Source organism: Amphibalanus amphitrite, unplaced genomic scaffold (assembly GCF_019059575.1).
Source record: "Amphibalanus amphitrite isolate SeventyFive unplaced genomic scaffold, NRLGWU_Aamphi_draft 000762F_arrow, whole genome shotgun sequence".
Classification (NCBI taxonomy): Eukaryota; Metazoa; Arthropoda; class Thecostraca; order Balanomorpha; family Balanidae; genus Amphibalanus; species Amphibalanus amphitrite.
In genome coordinates, this window is record NW_024882256.1 from 38,654 (window position 1) to 56,377 (window position 17,724).

The 17,724-nt window shown below is 63.6% G+C and overlaps 1 protein-coding gene across 1 annotated transcript in view; it reads right to left on the minus strand.

The window, feature by feature from the left end:
- The window catches only part of LOC122365765 (Down syndrome cell adhesion molecule-like protein Dscam2), a gene marked incomplete at its 3' end in the record, with an annotated part of 88,965 nt that overhangs the window by 38,458 nt on the left and 32,783 nt on the right, over positions 1 to 17,724 (minus strand). Inside the window, exons 6-7 of the mRNA XM_043337255.1 lie at positions 8,754 to 8,903; positions 5,560 to 5,677 (exon numbers count right to left, since the gene is read on the minus strand). Of these exons, the coding sequence (XP_043193190.1) occupies positions 5,560 to 5,677; positions 8,754 to 8,903 (268 nt within the window). The remainder of the gene's footprint in view (positions 1 to 5,559; positions 5,678 to 8,753; positions 8,904 to 17,724) is intronic.

Genomic DNA, 17,724 nt, shown 5'->3' on the forward strand with positions numbered 1-17,724 from the left:
GCCGCCGCCCGCCGCCACAGAGTTTTGATATTTGGACGGGACAGGAGACGGACGAGGCGGACAGAATGGTGAGCGTCGCCCGACCGATCGGAGAGGTGAGACAGTGAGACAGAGACCGACCGCCTGGGCTGTGTGAGCTCTCTGCGGCTCCAGATGACAGGTCGGCCGCCGAGCCCAGTCTCCGCTGAACGGTGAAACTGAGCCGAACCGCCGCCTCGGCGTCCCAGCGAGCCCCTTCGCTGAGCGCACGCACCTGAAGGAGGGCACCGGGAACGCCTGTCCGCGACACAGCAGAGCCAGCGGCGCTCCAGACGAGTGCGAGAACGTGTTCGACTTGGAGTCAGCCGGCAGTCGCGGCGCAGAGCTGGCCACCGGCTCTGCCGAACACCGAGGGTTAACCATAAGAACCTACCGGAGCTGATCGGAGCCCTACCTGAATGTTGGGGTGTAGACACTGGTTGGGAAGTAGCCGGAGGGAGGGCCCACCTGTAGCGCGGCACGGGGAACGCCTGCGCCCGACACGGCACGGCCACGGCCGAGCCGGCGCCGAGGTCGAGTCGGTCGCCACGGGCGCCGAGCAGGCGCGGCACGCCGCTGGCCACCGGCTCTGTCGGCACCGGTCGGGACGGGATCGTAACTCTCCGAGGCCGGGCGGGGACAGCCGCCACCTCAGCGGACCAGGGAGCAGCGAGGAGCCTGAATGTTGGGATGGGCTGAACTGGACCCGGGCCGCCGCCAAAGGACATCGCTGGAGAGGACTGAGGTGATTTCGTACGACTTCGAGCTGCCGCTTACAACTGCCGTCAGAAGACCTTCGTTCACGTCAAGACACCTGTTCCGACTGGCCTAGCGAATTTGTCAGCTATGTTACTCCATGACGTCCCGAGCGGTTCGGAAATACCGCTCCGTCTGTGCATTGGATGGCCTCCCTGCCACCCGACTCACCTGAAGGTGGGCGCGGGGAAGGCCTGGCCGCGACAGGGCAGCGTCGTGTCCCGACCCGCCGCGAAGGTGAACACGTCGCCGCGCGCCCCGAGTGGCACGCTGGGCGCCGCGCTCGAGACGGGCTCTGTCGGGAGCGACACCGTCCGGTGGGTGCACGGACCCCGCCGCCGGGACGGGGGGGGGGGGAGGGGAGGGCCGCCGCCGGCTCACCTGAACACTGGCGCCGGGTAGCCCTGGCCGCGGCAGTGTAGCGCCCCCGGCGCCGCCGCCCGCAGGTAGAACGTGGCGCCCTGAGCTCCGGCCGGCACCCGCGGAGCGCCGCTAGACACCGGCTCTGCGAGAGGAACGGACAGCCGGGGTAGCGCCGGGCGCGGGACAGCGGTGCCTCGCCGGGAACACCGCGCAGCCTACCAGGGGGCTGGAGTGTTGGGATCGCGCTCCGTTCCGCCCGCGATGCCGCCGGCCGCCGTCCAGTCTCCGCGCTTCTGAATGTGCTGAGCTGCGCCCTCACACACCACTTGAACAGGGGTACCTCTGAGCCCTGGTCGCTGCGGTAGCTCACCTGGAGCTGGGCACCGGGTGACCCTGGCCGCGGCAGTGCTGTGAGCCCTGACCAGGCAGTATTGTGAACACTGACGGCGGCAGCGCTGTGAGTCCTGGCCACAGCACTTCTAATCCTGCCACAACAGCATCTCACCTGAAGCTGGGCACCGGGTGACCCTGGCCGCGGCAGTGCAGCGTGCCCGGCGCGGCGGCGCGGGCCTCGACTATGACCCCGTTGGCGCCGGGCGGCACCACCGGGGTGCCACTGGCCACCGGCTCTGAGAGCGGATAGAGAGACAATGGACACAGACTGACGAGATGTGAGGACGGAGCCGTCCCTGAATGGTGGGATAGGAGGCCGTCTTCGCCGCCGGCCCGCGCTGGTCGAATTGAAAGGACCGCCAACCCCTGACCGACGGTGACTGCTGAGTTCAGTTCTGAACTGGTCAGACGGGCGCGGGCACTGCAGCGTCCTCACCTGAAGCGCGGCACGGGGAACGCCTGCGCCTTGCACGGCAGGCTGAGCTCGGCACCGCTGGCCTGCTGCAGGTTGTACGCCTTGGACTCGACGGAGACCTTAGGCGGCCCGCTGGACACCGGCTCTACAGGGGAGAGGCTCGTGTCACGGGGCGCAGGGGTCACCGCTCGGCGCCTACCTGAAGGCCGGCAGCGGGAAGGCCTGAGCGGGGCAGAGGAGCGCCTGCGCCGCGCCGGCCGCCGCCCGCTCCGTCTGGATCTCACTGCGACTGGTGGTCTTTGGCGGCGCGCTCGACACCGGCTCTGGGGGCGGCGGCACAGAGAGGACGGTTGGAGGCGCGCATAGCGGGGACTCCGGCAGCCGGGGAGGGATAGGGTGGAACCGCCACCGGCCGCCGCCGCCGCACTCCGCCGCATGTACGGTTGACGGACGAGAGTTCACTGGATTTCACCGCCCTTTCTTCCCCAAATCAGATTCTTCCCAGCGACACGGATCGACCGGTCAACTCACCGCCATCTCCTGACTGGCCCCGCTGCTGACCTTGTGACTGGCACCGGTGACCCCTGACCCTGTGCTGACCTTGTGACTGGCACCGGCGACCCCTGGTTCGGTACTGGTGACCCCTGACCCTCCGCTGACCTTGTGACTGGCACCGGTGACCCCTGGCCTCACTGCTGACCTTGTCACTGGTACCGGCGACCCCTGGCCCTGGCAGAGGAGGCTGAGCGCCGCGCCGGCCCGCTGCTCCGCTGAGCTGATCTTGCTCTGCGTGGGGAACTGAGGCGGCGCGCTGCTGACCGGTTCTGCGGGCCGCACGCACCGGCCAGCGCGGCGGTCAGTCGGGCCCGACCCCACCCCGGGACACGGCGCGGTGCCTCCCAGGACCGGGGACCCGCCGCCGCTGCCGCAGCCAACGCCCACAGCGCACAGTCGTCCGACACGAGTTCCGCCTCGGCAGAGAGGCTGCCTTGTAAGCTACCGCTAAACAATGCCAAACCAGCCGAGAAGAGCAGACCGTCCGGCTCCGTCTGCAGTGCGGGTACAGAACCATGCTCTCATCCGACAGGGTAGTAGGGCCGACCCGACTCTGGAGCCGCTGGGCTTCACTCCTCGCCCGCTCAGAGAGCCTTCGACAGAGGACACCACCGACCCAACTGTATCACTCAGTCCAGACCAACGCATACCCGACACAGACCGGACCAGTCCAGACCCGGCTCCGGTCGGTACCTCCAGCGGCACATCACCCTGACCATCCGGCACTTACCTGAAGGCGGGCGTGGGCGCGGCCTGGCCGGGGCACAGCAGCGAAAGCGGCGCGCCCGCCACCCGGCTGAGTGCCTCGAACTGCGAGCCCTCCGGGACCCGGGGCGCTGAGGCGCTGGCCGGCTCTGCGACCCAGGGCGGTCAGCGGTCAGAGACCGGCGGGCCGGCGGGCGGGAGCCTACCCGAGTGGAGGACAGGATAACCCCCACAGGACCCCTCCCCTCCCGGCCAGAGACCGGCGGGAGGGAGCCTACCCGAGTGGAGGACAGGGTAACCCTCACAGGAGCTGTAGGAGCTCACAGCAGCAGCCCTGTGGAGCTGACCATACCTGACGGTGGGGACGGGGAAGGCCTGTCCCGGACAGCCCAGGCTGAGCGCGGCGCCGCGCCGCCGCTGCAGTGTCACCGTGCGCGCCAGCTCGCTGATCTGCGGGGCAGAGGCGGCCACGGGCTCTGTGGCGCGCGCGGCCGGCCGTCAGACACGGCACCTACCGTCTGCCGGGCGCCGGGTACCCCTGGTGGTCCCCGGGCCGGCACAGAGGCGGCACCTACCGTCTGCCGGGCGCCGGGTACCCCTGGTGGTCCCCGGGCCGGCACAGAGGCGGCACCTACCGTCTGCCGGGCGCCGGGTACCCCTGGTGGTCCCCGGGCCGGCACAGAGGCGGCACCTACCGTCTGCTGGGCGCCGGGTACCCCTGGCCGGGACAGAGCAGACAGAGCGCCGCCCCGCGCCGCCGCTCCACCCGCTTGAAGCGGAGGTCCCGCTCCAGCTCCGGCGCCGAGGCCGCCAGGGGTTCTGCGGACCGCGCGCCGTCAGTTCCAAACGGCGGCACCGGCAGACGCCAGCGGCACCTACCTGAATGTGGGCGGCGGCACGCCCTGCGCCGGGCAGCCTAGCGAGACAGCGCGGCCGGCGCGGTGCAGCTGCCGCTTCAGGTCGCGCTGCGAGGCGTCCCCGGGCGCCGCCGCCGACACCGGCTCTGCACAGCGCGCCGCCCGTCAGCGGACACAGCCCCAGGACAGCGGCACACCGCCCCAGGACCGCCGCGCACCGCCCGTCAGTGGACACAACCCCAGGACAGCGGCGGTCCGCCCCAGAACAGCGGCGCTCCGCCCGTCAGCGGACACAGCCCCAGGACAGCGGACACAGTCCCAGCCGATCACCGCGCTCCGTCTACCTGAACGTCGGCGGCGGGAACGCCTGGCCGGCACAGGGCAGCGCCACGGACGAGCGCGCGGCCGCCGCCGTCCGGGACGTCTCCACGCGCGAGTTACCCTGCGGAGCCGTGGCTGCCACCGGCTCTGCAAGACCGACGATCGGACTGAGGTGGGCCCGCACCGGCGACCGAGGCAGCTACTGACCTGAGTGGTGGGATAGGGCACCCCGCTGCACCGAGCTACCGCCCTACTCGGGCCGGCCACCGACCTGAACCTGGGCAGCGGGTAGGCCTGCGCCGGACAGGCCAGGCTGAGCTGCGCGGCCGCCCGGCGCGTCACGTGACCGAACTGGGACACCTCCTGGACCTGCGGCCGGCCGGCGGCCACCGGCTCTGGGGGCGCCGGCGGCCCGTCAGTGCGCGCCCTCACACACCGAGCCTACCTGAACGTCGGCACGGGGAACGCCTGTCCCGGACAGGGCAGACTGAGCGCGCCGGCCGCCCGGCGCGTCATCTGCCCCAGCTGAGAGAGCTCCTGCACCTGCGGCCGGCCGGCGGCCACCGGCTCTGCGAACGGCGCACCGGTCAGCCCCCGACCGGCCGGCCCGAGCAGCCTACCTGAACGCGGGCAGCGGGTACGCCTGGCTGGGGCAGAGCAGCGACAGCTGCCCACCCGCCGTCTGGTGGTGCGCGTTGGCCAGCAGCATGGCAGAGGGCGCCGCCGCCGCCACCGGCTCTGCGGAACAGCGCCGACCGACCCGACCTGACGCTCGGACCCCTACATGGACTCCGCGCAGAGCCTACCTGAACCTGGGCAGAGGGTACGCCTGGCTGGGACAGAGCAGAGAGAGCGGCCGGCCGGCCGTCTGCCGGTAGGCGTCTGGCAGCGACATGATGCTGGGCGCGGCGGCCGTCACCGGCTCTGCGAACGGCCACTCGCGTCACCCACTGACCTGACCCGACCGGGAGCTGACCTGACCTGGCGCAGAGCCTACCTGAACCTGGGGAGCGGGTACGCCTGGCTGGGGCAGAGCAGCGCCGCGGCCTGCGCCGCCGTCCGCTGGTGCGCGTTGGGCAGGGACATGGCCGACGGCGCCGTGGCCGCCACCGGCTCTGCGGGGCCACGGCCACTCCGGTCAGACACCGACCTGACCTGAGCCGGCGGGGAGCCTACCTGAACCTGGGCAGAGGGTACGCCTGGCTGGGGCAGAGCAGAGAGAGCGGCCGGCCCGCCTGCTGGTGGTACGCGTCCAGCAGCGGTACGGCGGACGGCGCGGACGCCGAGACCGGCTCTGTGGGCGCAGGGGACAGACTCACCGTCACTGGCCGCGGTGGGGACGGGGGCGGAGACAGCCTACCTGAACGTCGGAACCGGGGCCGCCTGGCCGGGACACAGCATGGCGACGGCGGCGCGGCGGGCGCGCGTCAGGTGCAGCTGAGAGACCTCGCCGAGCTGCGGCGCCGACGCGGCCACCGGCTCTGCGCCGGCCGGGTGGGCCGTCAGTCGGTGGAGGAGTGGTCCGGCCGGCCCGCCGCGCCGTCCCCCGCCGGGCGGCGCCACCCAGCGCCCCGCCCCGGCTGTCCGGTCCGGACCGAAATGGACCGCGGTGGTGCCCTCAGCTCTCGGGATGTCGCACTTGTCAGCCGACGGTCGGTCGGAATCAGCAAATGGACATGCGGACGTGTACCGAGCCAGTGAATGGCACCGCCGTGAGCCGGTTCAGTTGCCGAACTAGCTCCCAGACGGCAATCAATCACCATAGAGTTACCTACCTGCCTCGTTGGTGTGTGAGGGTACGACTACCTACGCCCGCCTACCTGAAGTGCGGCGGCGGGGCGGCCTGGCCGGGGCAGAGCAGCGTGACGGGCGCCGAGCGGCGGCCCTCCACCAGACTGAGACGGGCTACAGCGTTCACCTGGGGCCGGCCCGAGCTGACGGGTGCTGCGGCGGCCGCGGGACCCGTCAGGGAGTGGGGGCCGCGGGACGGACCCACCGCCCGGCGGGAGGAGTACCGGGCCGTCCGGCCGACAGCCGCCGCCACTTACCCGACTCGCTGGCTGAACCCGAGCCCCGCCCGACCAGTACCTACCGGAACAGGGGCGGCGGCGCCGCCTGGCCCGGACAGAGCAGGCTCACCGCCGTCACCGCCCTGCCGGCCGCCAGGCTGGTACGCTCCGACAGCGCCAGCCGCGGCGGCGCCGCCGACACCGGCTCTGCGGCGGAACGCAACGTGACAGCGCCACCTACCGAAAGGCGGGCACCGGCCGGCCCTGGCCCGGGCAGAGCAGCGTGGCCGGTCGGCCGCGCCGGCCCACCGCCTTGTTCAGCTGCGCCGAGACGGTGACCTGGGGAGGAGCGGCCGACACCGGCTCTGCGGACGACCGGCGGCGCCTCAGTGGCCGGGACAGGGCCGCTCCCTGTTGCCGGGATAGGGCCCCTGCTGCCGACCCGACCCACCTCGACACCACTGCGGACGTTCCGTCACCGGACAGATCGCTCTGCCGAGCCGAGCTACCGATGCCGTCCCGCGCTGACCTGACTCGGGCGGTCGCTGCTCTGACCTGACCTTGAGCGGGGGCTGATCTGACCTCGGCGGGGGCGGTGGCTGCTCTGACCTGACCTTAAGCGGTGGCTGACCTGACCTAGGGTCGGGGGGCTGTGCTGACCTGACCTCGGCCGGGGCGGGGGCTGCTCTGACCTGAACTCGGGCGGGGGCGCCGCCTGGGCCGCGCAGAACAGCGCCAGGCCGCGGCCAGACCGGAACGTCACCCCCTGAGTCGTCTGGGAGGCGGACGGGAACGCGGGCGCCGAGCTGCTCACCGGCTCTGCCGACCGACAGCGGCGCGTCAGCGGCCAGAAATCCGGCACGGCACTCCGCACGGCACTGCTGCTAGCGCTACGGGGTCTGTCTGGAGACGGATACAGGAGCCACCGGCGCCGGACGCGCGGGTGCCAGCCCGGTCAAAAGGCTCGGCGGAGGCGGGCCGCGGCGCCGGTCTGCTCCGGCCTGTTGTCAGGCGGCCGCCGACGGAGGCTCAGCCGGGACCCGGATGGCGCAGCAGTCCACATGTGTCAGTATGGTGTCAGTATGGCGACTGATAATGGAGAACGCATTGACTATGTTATGCCAAAGTAAATGCATGAATCAGTCCTGTCAGTGAACTCCGGGCACAGATGGCGCTACCTCCGCGGCCGGCCCCTAGCAGGGGTGCGGTCGGGGCGCCCTCTAGGGACATCCTACCACAACCGGACAACGCACGACCGACTGGGCTCCGCAGCACGCTTTCTCAATGCTGGCAATGAGAACGATACCGATCTGGCAGTCTCTCAGCGGTGTGTGTGGGACGGCTGGGTCCGGCCCGCCTCTGGCCGCCCAGAGGCGGTCGGTGCGGCCGCAGATGGGCAGACGGACCGGCCGGGCGGAGCGCTGGGCTGGCGCGGAGACAGGCGGCGGCGGCGGCGGCGGCCGGCGGCCCGACAGCAGGGGTACCCTATCCCAACATTCAGGTAGGCTCCTCGCGCACACAACACAACACACCGCGCGCAGACTTTACTTTCAGAGGCAAACAGTGCAAGGCGAGCAGACGTTACCGTTACGTTAAACCGACACGCGCAACAGAGGGCGTTACGGAACACGCTACATTTCAACATTTGACATATCCATTAATCATATGCAAAGGCTGAAACTGGCCCAGAAGACTGAGTCGATCACCGGAAGGGCGTTAACCCAAAACCGCATTACAGCCAAATGAACTATTCAGGAGCCGGCAGGGCCCGTCATGATACAGTCAGAGAGCGCGTCGTGCCGGCCGTGTCAATACTAACGACATAACGATAATGAGTCGAACAGGCCGACCGAGGTACGCCGACCGCAGACGGCCGCTCGGCCGGCGGCACAAAGAAACAATGGCGCCGCCCACCGAGCGGCCGCCGGCGGACGACTTAACCCCGCGACCGGCGGCGACCGCCGCAGAGAGCCGGTGAAATAGTGACCAGAGGTCCCTGCAGAGAGCCCGACAGAGACCCCCACCGACGCAGAGAGCCGGGAAATAGTGACCAGAGGTCCCTGCAGAGACCCCCACCGACGCAGAGAGCTGGGAAGTGGGGACTGACCAGAGGTCCCCACAGAGACCTCCACCCCCACACAGTCCCGGCAAATTTATCTACAGATGACTGTTTGGAGAGTACGACGTCGAGCTTTAGATGAGATTGACGTTCGCGCAGTTACGATGGTCTCCGTGGCGGTCTCCCTGGTCCCTGTACCGGTCTCCCTGGTCTCTGTGCCGGTCTCTCTGTCTCTGTGGCGGCCGCTGCCGGTCTCGGACGGCCCGGGGTGCCCGGGCGGCCGCTGCCAGTCTCAGACTCACCTGAGACGACGAGTCGGCCCTCGGTGGCGCTGAGGCGCGTCTCGCCCGTCAGCCGGTGCACGGTGCGGCAGCGGAACGACTTGAGGCCGTCCTCGGGCGTCACGTCGCGGATGTGCAGCTCGCCAGACGGCAGCACCAGGTACTTGCCGTCTGACGACACGCGCCGCGGGCGGAGGTCACACACGGCCGACGGGGTGTATAGCGGGACACAGGGGTCATCAGGGGGTTACATAGGGGCCATGTAGGACTGCCGAGAGTTGGGTCTGTAGGACAGGTTGGTGAGATTATCCCAAAAGGAATTAACAAGCATGGAGATTCAAGAACGGATTTTTTTACGCTATATTAACCCAAAAATTAATGTAGCAACGACACAAAAATACCAGAACAGTTGTGTCTTACGGAAACTGTCAGCGCCTGCCCGCTCAGCCGAGCCATTGGCCGCTGCCGCTGTCGCCAACTATGGGAGTCGCGAGTCGTTACATTAGAGAGGGGCGTCAGATGCCAGTCAGAGTAGTGAGGGGGAGGCGACCAGTACAGGGGCGGAGCGCCGCGGACGCATCACGCCGATCGATAGATCGATTCCAGCCGTCACAGGGACAGACGACAGCGGTTTAATGGGAATCCTGACCCTGCATCGAGAGAATTTCCTCAGTAATAAAACCGCAACGCGTCTGAGAAGGCAGCTCGTAAAAATGGAGGGGAGATACCGACTAGGGGATTGTGACTATAACGCCACCCAAAAGGGGACTCGTCAATTTGGCTCAATGCTCTCCCGCCCAGCTATCTGACTGGGCATTGGGGGCCGAGCGGTAGGCGGAGCGGGAGGGCGTCACGCGGCGTTTCGTGACGACTCCAGTTCAGGTGTCACCTGGGGCCGGCTTTTGTCGCTAACTATGGGAACGGCCGGTGGCCGGCGCCGGGTCCACCACACAATCGGACCGAGAGGGTCATTACCGCGCGGGGAGAAGTTTTTACGGGGAGCCGCGCGGGAGGCGTGGGAGTATCGGCAGGAGGCGGGTCCGTGGGGAGGAGGGAGTCCATGGGGAGGAGGGGAGGGCTGCTGGGAGCAGGGGCGGGGACACAGACACGCAGACACATCCCGCGACAGAGGAGAGTCGACCAACAGCCGATTAGCCGATAAAGCTCGAACAAATGGTCTCAGTTTCAACACCTCCGTGTTACTTTGAAAGCAGTCGAGCTCAGGCGGCTATCTGGCTGTTCAGTCGACTCTCCCTCAGCGCGAGCAGGTGATGTTCATCTGCGCACCGCCCGCCTGGCTCTGAACGGGAACGGTCCGGGTCGGGCCGCGGCCCACTGAGAGCCCTGGCCGTACCGAGCCGGAGCGCCGCCTCAGAGGCGGGTCCCCGGCCGGACACGGGCTGTGACCGAGGCCACAATACCGCCGCCCCTCAATGTCAGTTACACTAAGGAGCGGCGCGGACCGATAGTATCCAGAGCGAGGCGGGCGACGCGGAAACAAGCGTTACCGTTACGGTATATCAGACAAAGCGAATTCATCCGTGACCACCGCAAAACGCTAGCTGCGCGTGGCCGGCGGTAAAACGATACAGTACAATCGCGAGCAGCGACCAGTGAAGATAAAACCATCAGCAGCTACGCTATGCCGGCCGAGCGTTACGTTATCACCAACTAATGAGCTACGGTACGCTGTAATAATGGAGTTACGCTACTCTGTATTTATTCAACTTCATGTGACGTTACGTTAAGATTGTTGACAGCTAGGTGGTCACCGGCAATTACGCGCGAGCCGCGCCACTTAAACACAAACACCGCGCGCGGGCAAACACAAACAGGGGGCCGTCAGTCAGCGGGCAGATGTTTGTATGGAGATGTTTGTCACATTGACCGGCCTGAGCGGCGACCCCCGGCGGCCCCAGGACCGGCCGGAGCAGCGACCCCAGGACCGGCTGACACAAAGGCCGGTCCCGGAAGGAGGACGGCGAGTGCCGAGCCGGTCCCGGAAGGAGGACGGCGAGTGCCGAGCATGTCTCTCTCCAGGCACCCGCCGTCAGCGTGTCGGCGCCCCCTCCGGCCGACCACGCCCGTCCTCAGCCAGAGGACACGACTTCAGCGCCCGGAGCGCTGGGAGCGCGCGGGCCGGAGCGTTCATCGATCCGCGCGCCGGCCACCAGGTGGGGTGCGTGCCGCCGCGCCGGCCTCGACGCGACTCCGCCGGGTGAGTCAGCCACGCGCCCGGCGCGAGCGTCGACCCGGCCTCGTCGGCGGCGGCGACCGGCGGCACGCACAGCGCCGCCGACCGACCGACGACCGACGAGCGGCGGCCGGTCTCTCTCCGCCGGCCGCGACAGCGCACACGGAGCGCTCAATAGTTCACACCATCCCGAGAGGGACTGAACTCTGCGGGCGTCCCGCCGACCCTGTCTGACAGCTGTGGGGGCGACCCGGTCAGGCTGGCGCCCGGCTCTCCGGCCGCGGCCCAGCCAGCACTGCTGCAGCGGCGGCAGAAAAACGCAGGCCGTGCCGGCCGCTCCCCAGTGGCGCCCGTCTCGCCGGCCCAGTGTGACGCTCATCGTCGTCACGTGACGGCCGGCACGTGACTCCAGGCCAGGCGATTCACCAGTGAGCTACGGCTGACGCCCAGCTGAGCTCCAGCTGAGCTCCAGCTGAGCTGCGGCTGAACTCATGACTGAGCTCCGGCCGAGCTTCGACCGAGCTCGGGCAGTCAGAGGCGGAGAGGGAGCCTGTCAGCGATGAGTCACCCGGCCAGCCCAGGGGCTGTGGATGAGGTCCTAATGACAGCCGGCCGGACCCGGCGGCCACACAGAGCGGACAGAGAACGTCCTCCCACCAGCCGCCGTCGACCGACCGACCGGAGGGGGAGGGGGCACCCCAGTTCCCACGCTCGCCGCCAGACGGGCCGGCGCCGCCCCTCTCCGGGCGGGCGGCCGTGATCCTGAGGCGCCGGCCGTGATCCTGAAGCGCCGGCCGTGACACAAGCAGTGCGGCGCCGCTGACGGGCCGGCTTGGCGAAGGAGACGGAAGGTCAGCTGCGTCACCGGCGGCTGAGTCGCCGGGGTGCGTCACCGGGCGGCGACACGACGGCGAACAGAGAGGACGCGTCATATGACAGAGAGGAAGGAGATGCGTCATATGACAGAGGGAGGGTGTCATATGACAGAGATGACACGTCATATGACAGACAGAGGGCACTTCATATGGTATACGACAGGACAGGACGAGTCATATGACAGAACAGGACAAGTCATAAGATATTTCGAGTCATTTGAGACACGGATGAAGCGCATTTTATGGCAGGCGAAGGAGATGGAGGAATGAAGTATATAAAGCACGAAGCTTTAGATCAAAGGCTAGACAGGAAGCGGAGGCTCGGAAACGTTCGATATGTTGAGCTGTGGATTTCAGCCACGTTCTGAAGAGGCGCGGGGTGGTGGTGGTGTCGAGCGCAGCTGCTGCCGTTCCTAGGCCGTACCGTAGTCGGACGAGGGGAAGAACACGGAGCCGTCGCTGGCCTCCCAGGACTGAACCGACACCAGGTCGGACACGTGGCTTGGCAGCACGCACTTGAGCGAGGCGGCGTTCCCGCGGATCACAAACTCGTCCGTGATCCTGGTCTCGTAGCTCTGCTGCACGGCTGAAACAGACGGCGGGCGCCCGAGTCACCGCCGGCCGCCACGTACCCGACCGCTCCGAGGCGAAGTGCGTGGCGCCGCCGGCCTCGGTCCACGCCTGCACGCTGACAAAGTCGGCCACGAAGCTGGGAATCACGCAGGAGAGCACGCCGCTGTTGCCGGCGATGACGTGCGCCGTGTTGACGTCCGTCTGGTACGGCTGCGACACCACTGCCGTGGGGACAGCGGGAGCGGTCAGCCGGCGGACACACGGCCTGCGCGACCACAGCCGTGGGGACGGCGGGAGCGGTCAGCCAGCGGACAGGGCCAGCGCGACCACTGCCGTGGGGACGGCGGACAGGGCCTGTGCGACCACTGCCGTGGGGACGGCGGACAGGGCCAGCGCGACCCCGTGGGGACAGCGGGAGCGGTCAGCCGGCGGACAGGGCCAGCGCGACCCCGTGGGGATGGTGGGAGCGGTCAGCCGGCGGAGACACAGCCAGGGGTGGCGAATACGCGCTCTATGAGGTCATGTGCAGCTCTAGAGACGTTGAAGATTGTCACTGTGTGGCCGACACAATGTGCGGCATGCGTCATCATCTGTTGTCTGTGAAACGCTCCGCTACGAAACTCGTCTGGCGGAGACGAGGCAAGTCGTCAGTTCAGGACACGGCAGGCAGGGGTGGCTGGAACTGGCAACATGGCAGGAACCCAAAGGAACTGACCAGGATATTGCGGGGACAATTCTAAGCAGACCAGCGCCTCCAAACTACAAGGGTTCCAGACCATTAGCTGAAAATTCTTGCCGGCTTTCTTACTTGAAATAGTTAGCTCCCAGCAAAGCTTTTAATCCATACAATGCCAAAGGACAATACTTCTGGAAGATGTGAGTTGCGTTTACGATTACATTTGGGTGATAATTGTTTTTAAAATTGTCAATCAAGGTTCAAAAAAAGATTCTCATCTGATGTCATCATGCTTGAGACCTCCCCGAATAGTCTTCGAACAACACCAGCCAGCCACCAGCCAGCCAGCCATCTGGCAGCTGAAATGCCCAGAAGGGCCGCCGGCATCTGACTCGGCTAGTTGTGAAGTTATGTCGTTTCACAGAAGATGGTCTTCTGGAGACTTACTGCATCATCAATCAGCTCTAGAGATAGGACAGGTCTCGCTGTCATCTACCATGAGCGACCCAGAATACTACATGGCGCAATGAAAAGTCCTACGTCTTTCTGCTGGACCCGAAAAGCTCGACGTCTGTCGATATTGCGCCATTTCTCGAGTTACTTGGGAGATGGAGGCGATTGACAGGCATCAGCACTGAATTACCATAGTCCTCCGAGGGGAAGTAGGTGGCTCCATCAGAGTCGACCCACGACTGAACGCTGACAAAGTCCGCCACGAAGCTGGGCACCTCGCAGCGCATCACGCCGCTGTTGCCCACGATGACGTACTCGTTGTCGGCCTCCGTGTTGAACTGCTGCGAGACAGCTGCGCGCAGAGGCCGGGGGTCAGCGGCCATTTACCGTGGCTGGCGGCTGGGAAGTAGGAGCGGCCGTCGCCGTCCACCCACGACTGCACCGTCACCAGGTCGGCCATGTAGCTGGGGATGCGGCACCGCAGCACCGCCGCGTTGCCCACCACCACGTCCTCGTTGACAACGGTGGCATCATACGGCTGTGAAACGGCTGAAAGGAAGGGGGCAGCAATTACCATAGCGGGACGACGGGAAGTAGGAGCCGCCGCACGCTGGGCCGGCGGACCGGAAAAGCGCTAGAAATACCCCCAAGAGTGACTTTCCACAATATGAACAAAATATGTATCATTCGATCCCAAATTGATCAAAGCATACGATTCTGATGCCATTTTTTCCCTAAGGTCGAAATTGAGGTGGTCAGTTGTCACCAAACACAAGACTATTTATACCCGCTAGTGGCCACCACATTTGCCGATTTTAATGCTAATCTTTAGTTGATATTTATTAGTTGACCAGTTGTCGTTTTGAACGCAATTTTCTGTCAGACTAGTTCAGGGCACTGCTGTTCACTGTACCAACAACATTCTTACATATTGCATCGCTTTTCTGCAAGATAAGCTAGCTTTTTGCAAGCAGCTGTAAGACCATAATAAAAATCATATCTAAATTTTTAAACAGACTTTTATAAAAACGTTATTTCGAGCGGCTAAAAATGAACATCTTATACTAGCCTCTGATTACTCATCTTTCGTTCCATATAGGTGCTTTGCTGCTTTTCCCTGCTACTTTTCAAGATATGCGCCAGTCAACCACATGATGTAGGGGCAATTGTCACCTCGCCGCTCTACTGACGGCCCGGCGCTCTTTAAAGCGCTGAAATTTATGAAAAACGAATGTTTATAATCTGAATAAAATATATGTCCCTGAGCTCAGAATTGATCAGCGCACACAATGCTGTCAAAATTGTTGGGCCAAAGTCAATAATTAAGTCATTATGAACCCCCAAACACAAGTCAGTGATAATCAACAACAACTTGCTCTTTAGTTAGACTTTTTGAGAAATGTTATTTCGAGCCGCTAAAGATGAGCATGTCATGCAAACAACTAGTCAATTGTCTGCCATGCCCCATTGACGATTATTGCCTATTACTGCTACTTTTCGAGATATCGTCTGCTTAGTCACCTGAAATAGCTGCTATGCCACCCTACCGCGGTAGGGTAAGTGCTACTCGAAAAGTAGCAGTAATAGGCAATAATCGTCAATAGGGCATGGCAGACAATTGACTAGTTGTTTGCATGACATGCTCATCTTTAGCGGCTCGAAATAACATTTCTCAAAAAGTCTAACTAAAGAGCAAGTTGTTGTTGATTATCACTGACTTGTGTTTGGGGGTTCATAATGACTTAATTATTGACTTTGGCCCAAAAATTTTGACAGCATTGTGTGCGTTGATCAATTCTGAGCTCAGGGACATATATTTTATTCAGATTATAAACATTCGTTTTTCATAAATTTCAGCGCTTTAAAGAGCGCCGGGCCGTCAGTAGAGCGGCGAGGTGACAATTGCCCCTACATCATATGGTTTACTGGCGCATATCTCGAAAAGTAGCAGGGAAAAGCAGCAAAGCACCTATATGGAACGAAAGATGAGTAATCAGAGGCTAGTATAAGATGTTCATTTTTAGCCGCTCGAAATAACGTTTTTATAGAAGTCCATTTTAAAATTTAGATATGATTTTTATTTAGGTCTTGCAGCTGCTTGCAAAAAGCTAGCTTATCTTGCAGAAAAGCGATGCAATATGTAAGAATGTTGTTGGTACAGTGAACAACAGTGCCCTGAACTAGTCTGACAGAAAATTGCGTTCAAAACGACAACTGGTCAACTAATAAATATCAACTAAAGATTGGCATTAAAATCGGCGAATGTGGTGGCCACTAGCGGGTCTAAATAGTCTTGTGTTTGGTGACAGCTGACCACCTCAATTTCGACCTTAGGGCAAAAATGGCATCATAATCGTATGCTTTGATCAATTTGGGATCGAATGATACATATTTTGTTCATAGTGTGGAAAGTCACTCTTGGGGGTATTTCTAGCGCTTTTCCGGTCCGCCGGCCCAGCGTGCGCCGGCCGCGTCCTCCCATGAGGCCACCTGCACAAAGTCGGCCACGAAGCTGGGCACAACGCAGGCGAGTACGGCCGCGTTCCCGACGATGACGTGGGCGTTGTTCACCTCGGTCTGGTACTGCTGCGACACCACTGCCGTGGACAGACAGACACACAGCCGGTCAGCGGGGGAGGAGGACAGAGCGGGAGCGCACGGGACTGGTCGCTCTGGGGCACACCGAAGCGCAACGAACCCCTGTGAGAATGATTCACTGCCATGCTTCAATCGTATGGCGAGAAAAGGGGCGGTCTCGGTCAATGGAGCCGCCATTGGCCAGCTCCAAGGCGCCAGGTGCTGATCACATGCAGCGGCAGAAACTGCAGGTTCAATGGCGATTCTTGCACAAGCAGAGCTAGGCAAACGTTGGAAATCTTCTTTGCTGGAGCGTACTTATAACGACTGGACACTAGGAGCCCTGTCCGTTCAAGTACAAACTGGACTCCGAAGTGCCTATGACAGCGCATTTAAGCGTTCGTTGCCTTGCGATGCAAGACAACACGAACGTTTATTGGATTCGACATAACAAAAAGAGGCAACGCCGGAGCCTGGTGACACGACCACTTTTTGAAGTACCTAGGGATAAAGTCATGTTATAACATCATCTAGCGATGTTCCGGCGCCGTTCCTGCCGCCTAACAAACGATGGCCAATTACCATAGTCCTCCGAGGGGAAGTAGGTGGCTCCATCAGAGTCGACCCACGACTGCACGCTGACAAAGTCCGCCACGAAGCTGGGCACCTCGCACCGGAGCACGCCGCTGTTGCCGTTGATGACGTACGCCTTGTTTGAGTCGGTCTCGAAGGGCTGAGACACGGCTGTGCGCAGAGGCTGAGGTCAGTCAGCCACCAAATGACCACTGGCAGTCGAGCAGCGTCGCCACCCCGGGAAGGTATCGGCACATGACCAAAGACCGCCCACAGAGCACTGAAAGGCATGGCAAAGACGTGAGGCAGGATGTGAAAAAGGATAGTCAAGGAACGCAGGCAAGGATGACGCCACGTCCGCCTCTGGCAGTCGGCAACGGTGGACACAACGTAGAAAACCAGATGGAAAAAGCTTCAGGGAGAAGTTGCGAACTGCTGAAACATTTCGCTGCAAGCAGCGTAACTTACGTTCTGTAGCCGTCTCAAGATGCGACGCCGGACGGCAAGTCGCGCTCCACAACAACAACAGGATCAAGAATCTCTTGCACTCTGAAGCAAGAGTTCTTCCATGCTGCTCTTGAAACTATGCTGTTCACACCTCTCATATGGCCAGGAAGGGGGGCGTGAATTACCATAGTCCTCCGAAGGGAAGTAGGTGGCTCCATCAGAGTCGACCCACGACTGCACAGTGATAAAGTCGGCCACGAAGCTGGGCACCTCGCAGCGGAGCACGCCGCTGTTGCCGTTGATGACGTACTCCTTGTCCGAGTCGGTGTCGAAGGGCTGAGACACGGCTGTGCGCAGAGGCTGAGGGTCAGCGACCAATTACCGTAGTCGGTGGAGGGAAAGTAGGCAGCCTGCGTCGAGTCCACCCACGACTGCACCGTCACAAAGTCGGCCACGAAGCTGGGGATCTGACAGCGCATGGTGGCCGCGTTGCCGCGGATGGCATACTCGCGCTCCACGCTGGCCTCGTACCGCTGCGCGACAGCTGCAACAGGTCATTGTCAGTCGTCAGGAGAAGGGGCCGTCAGCAGGAGAAGGGGCCGCCAGCATCAGCCGGCGTACTCC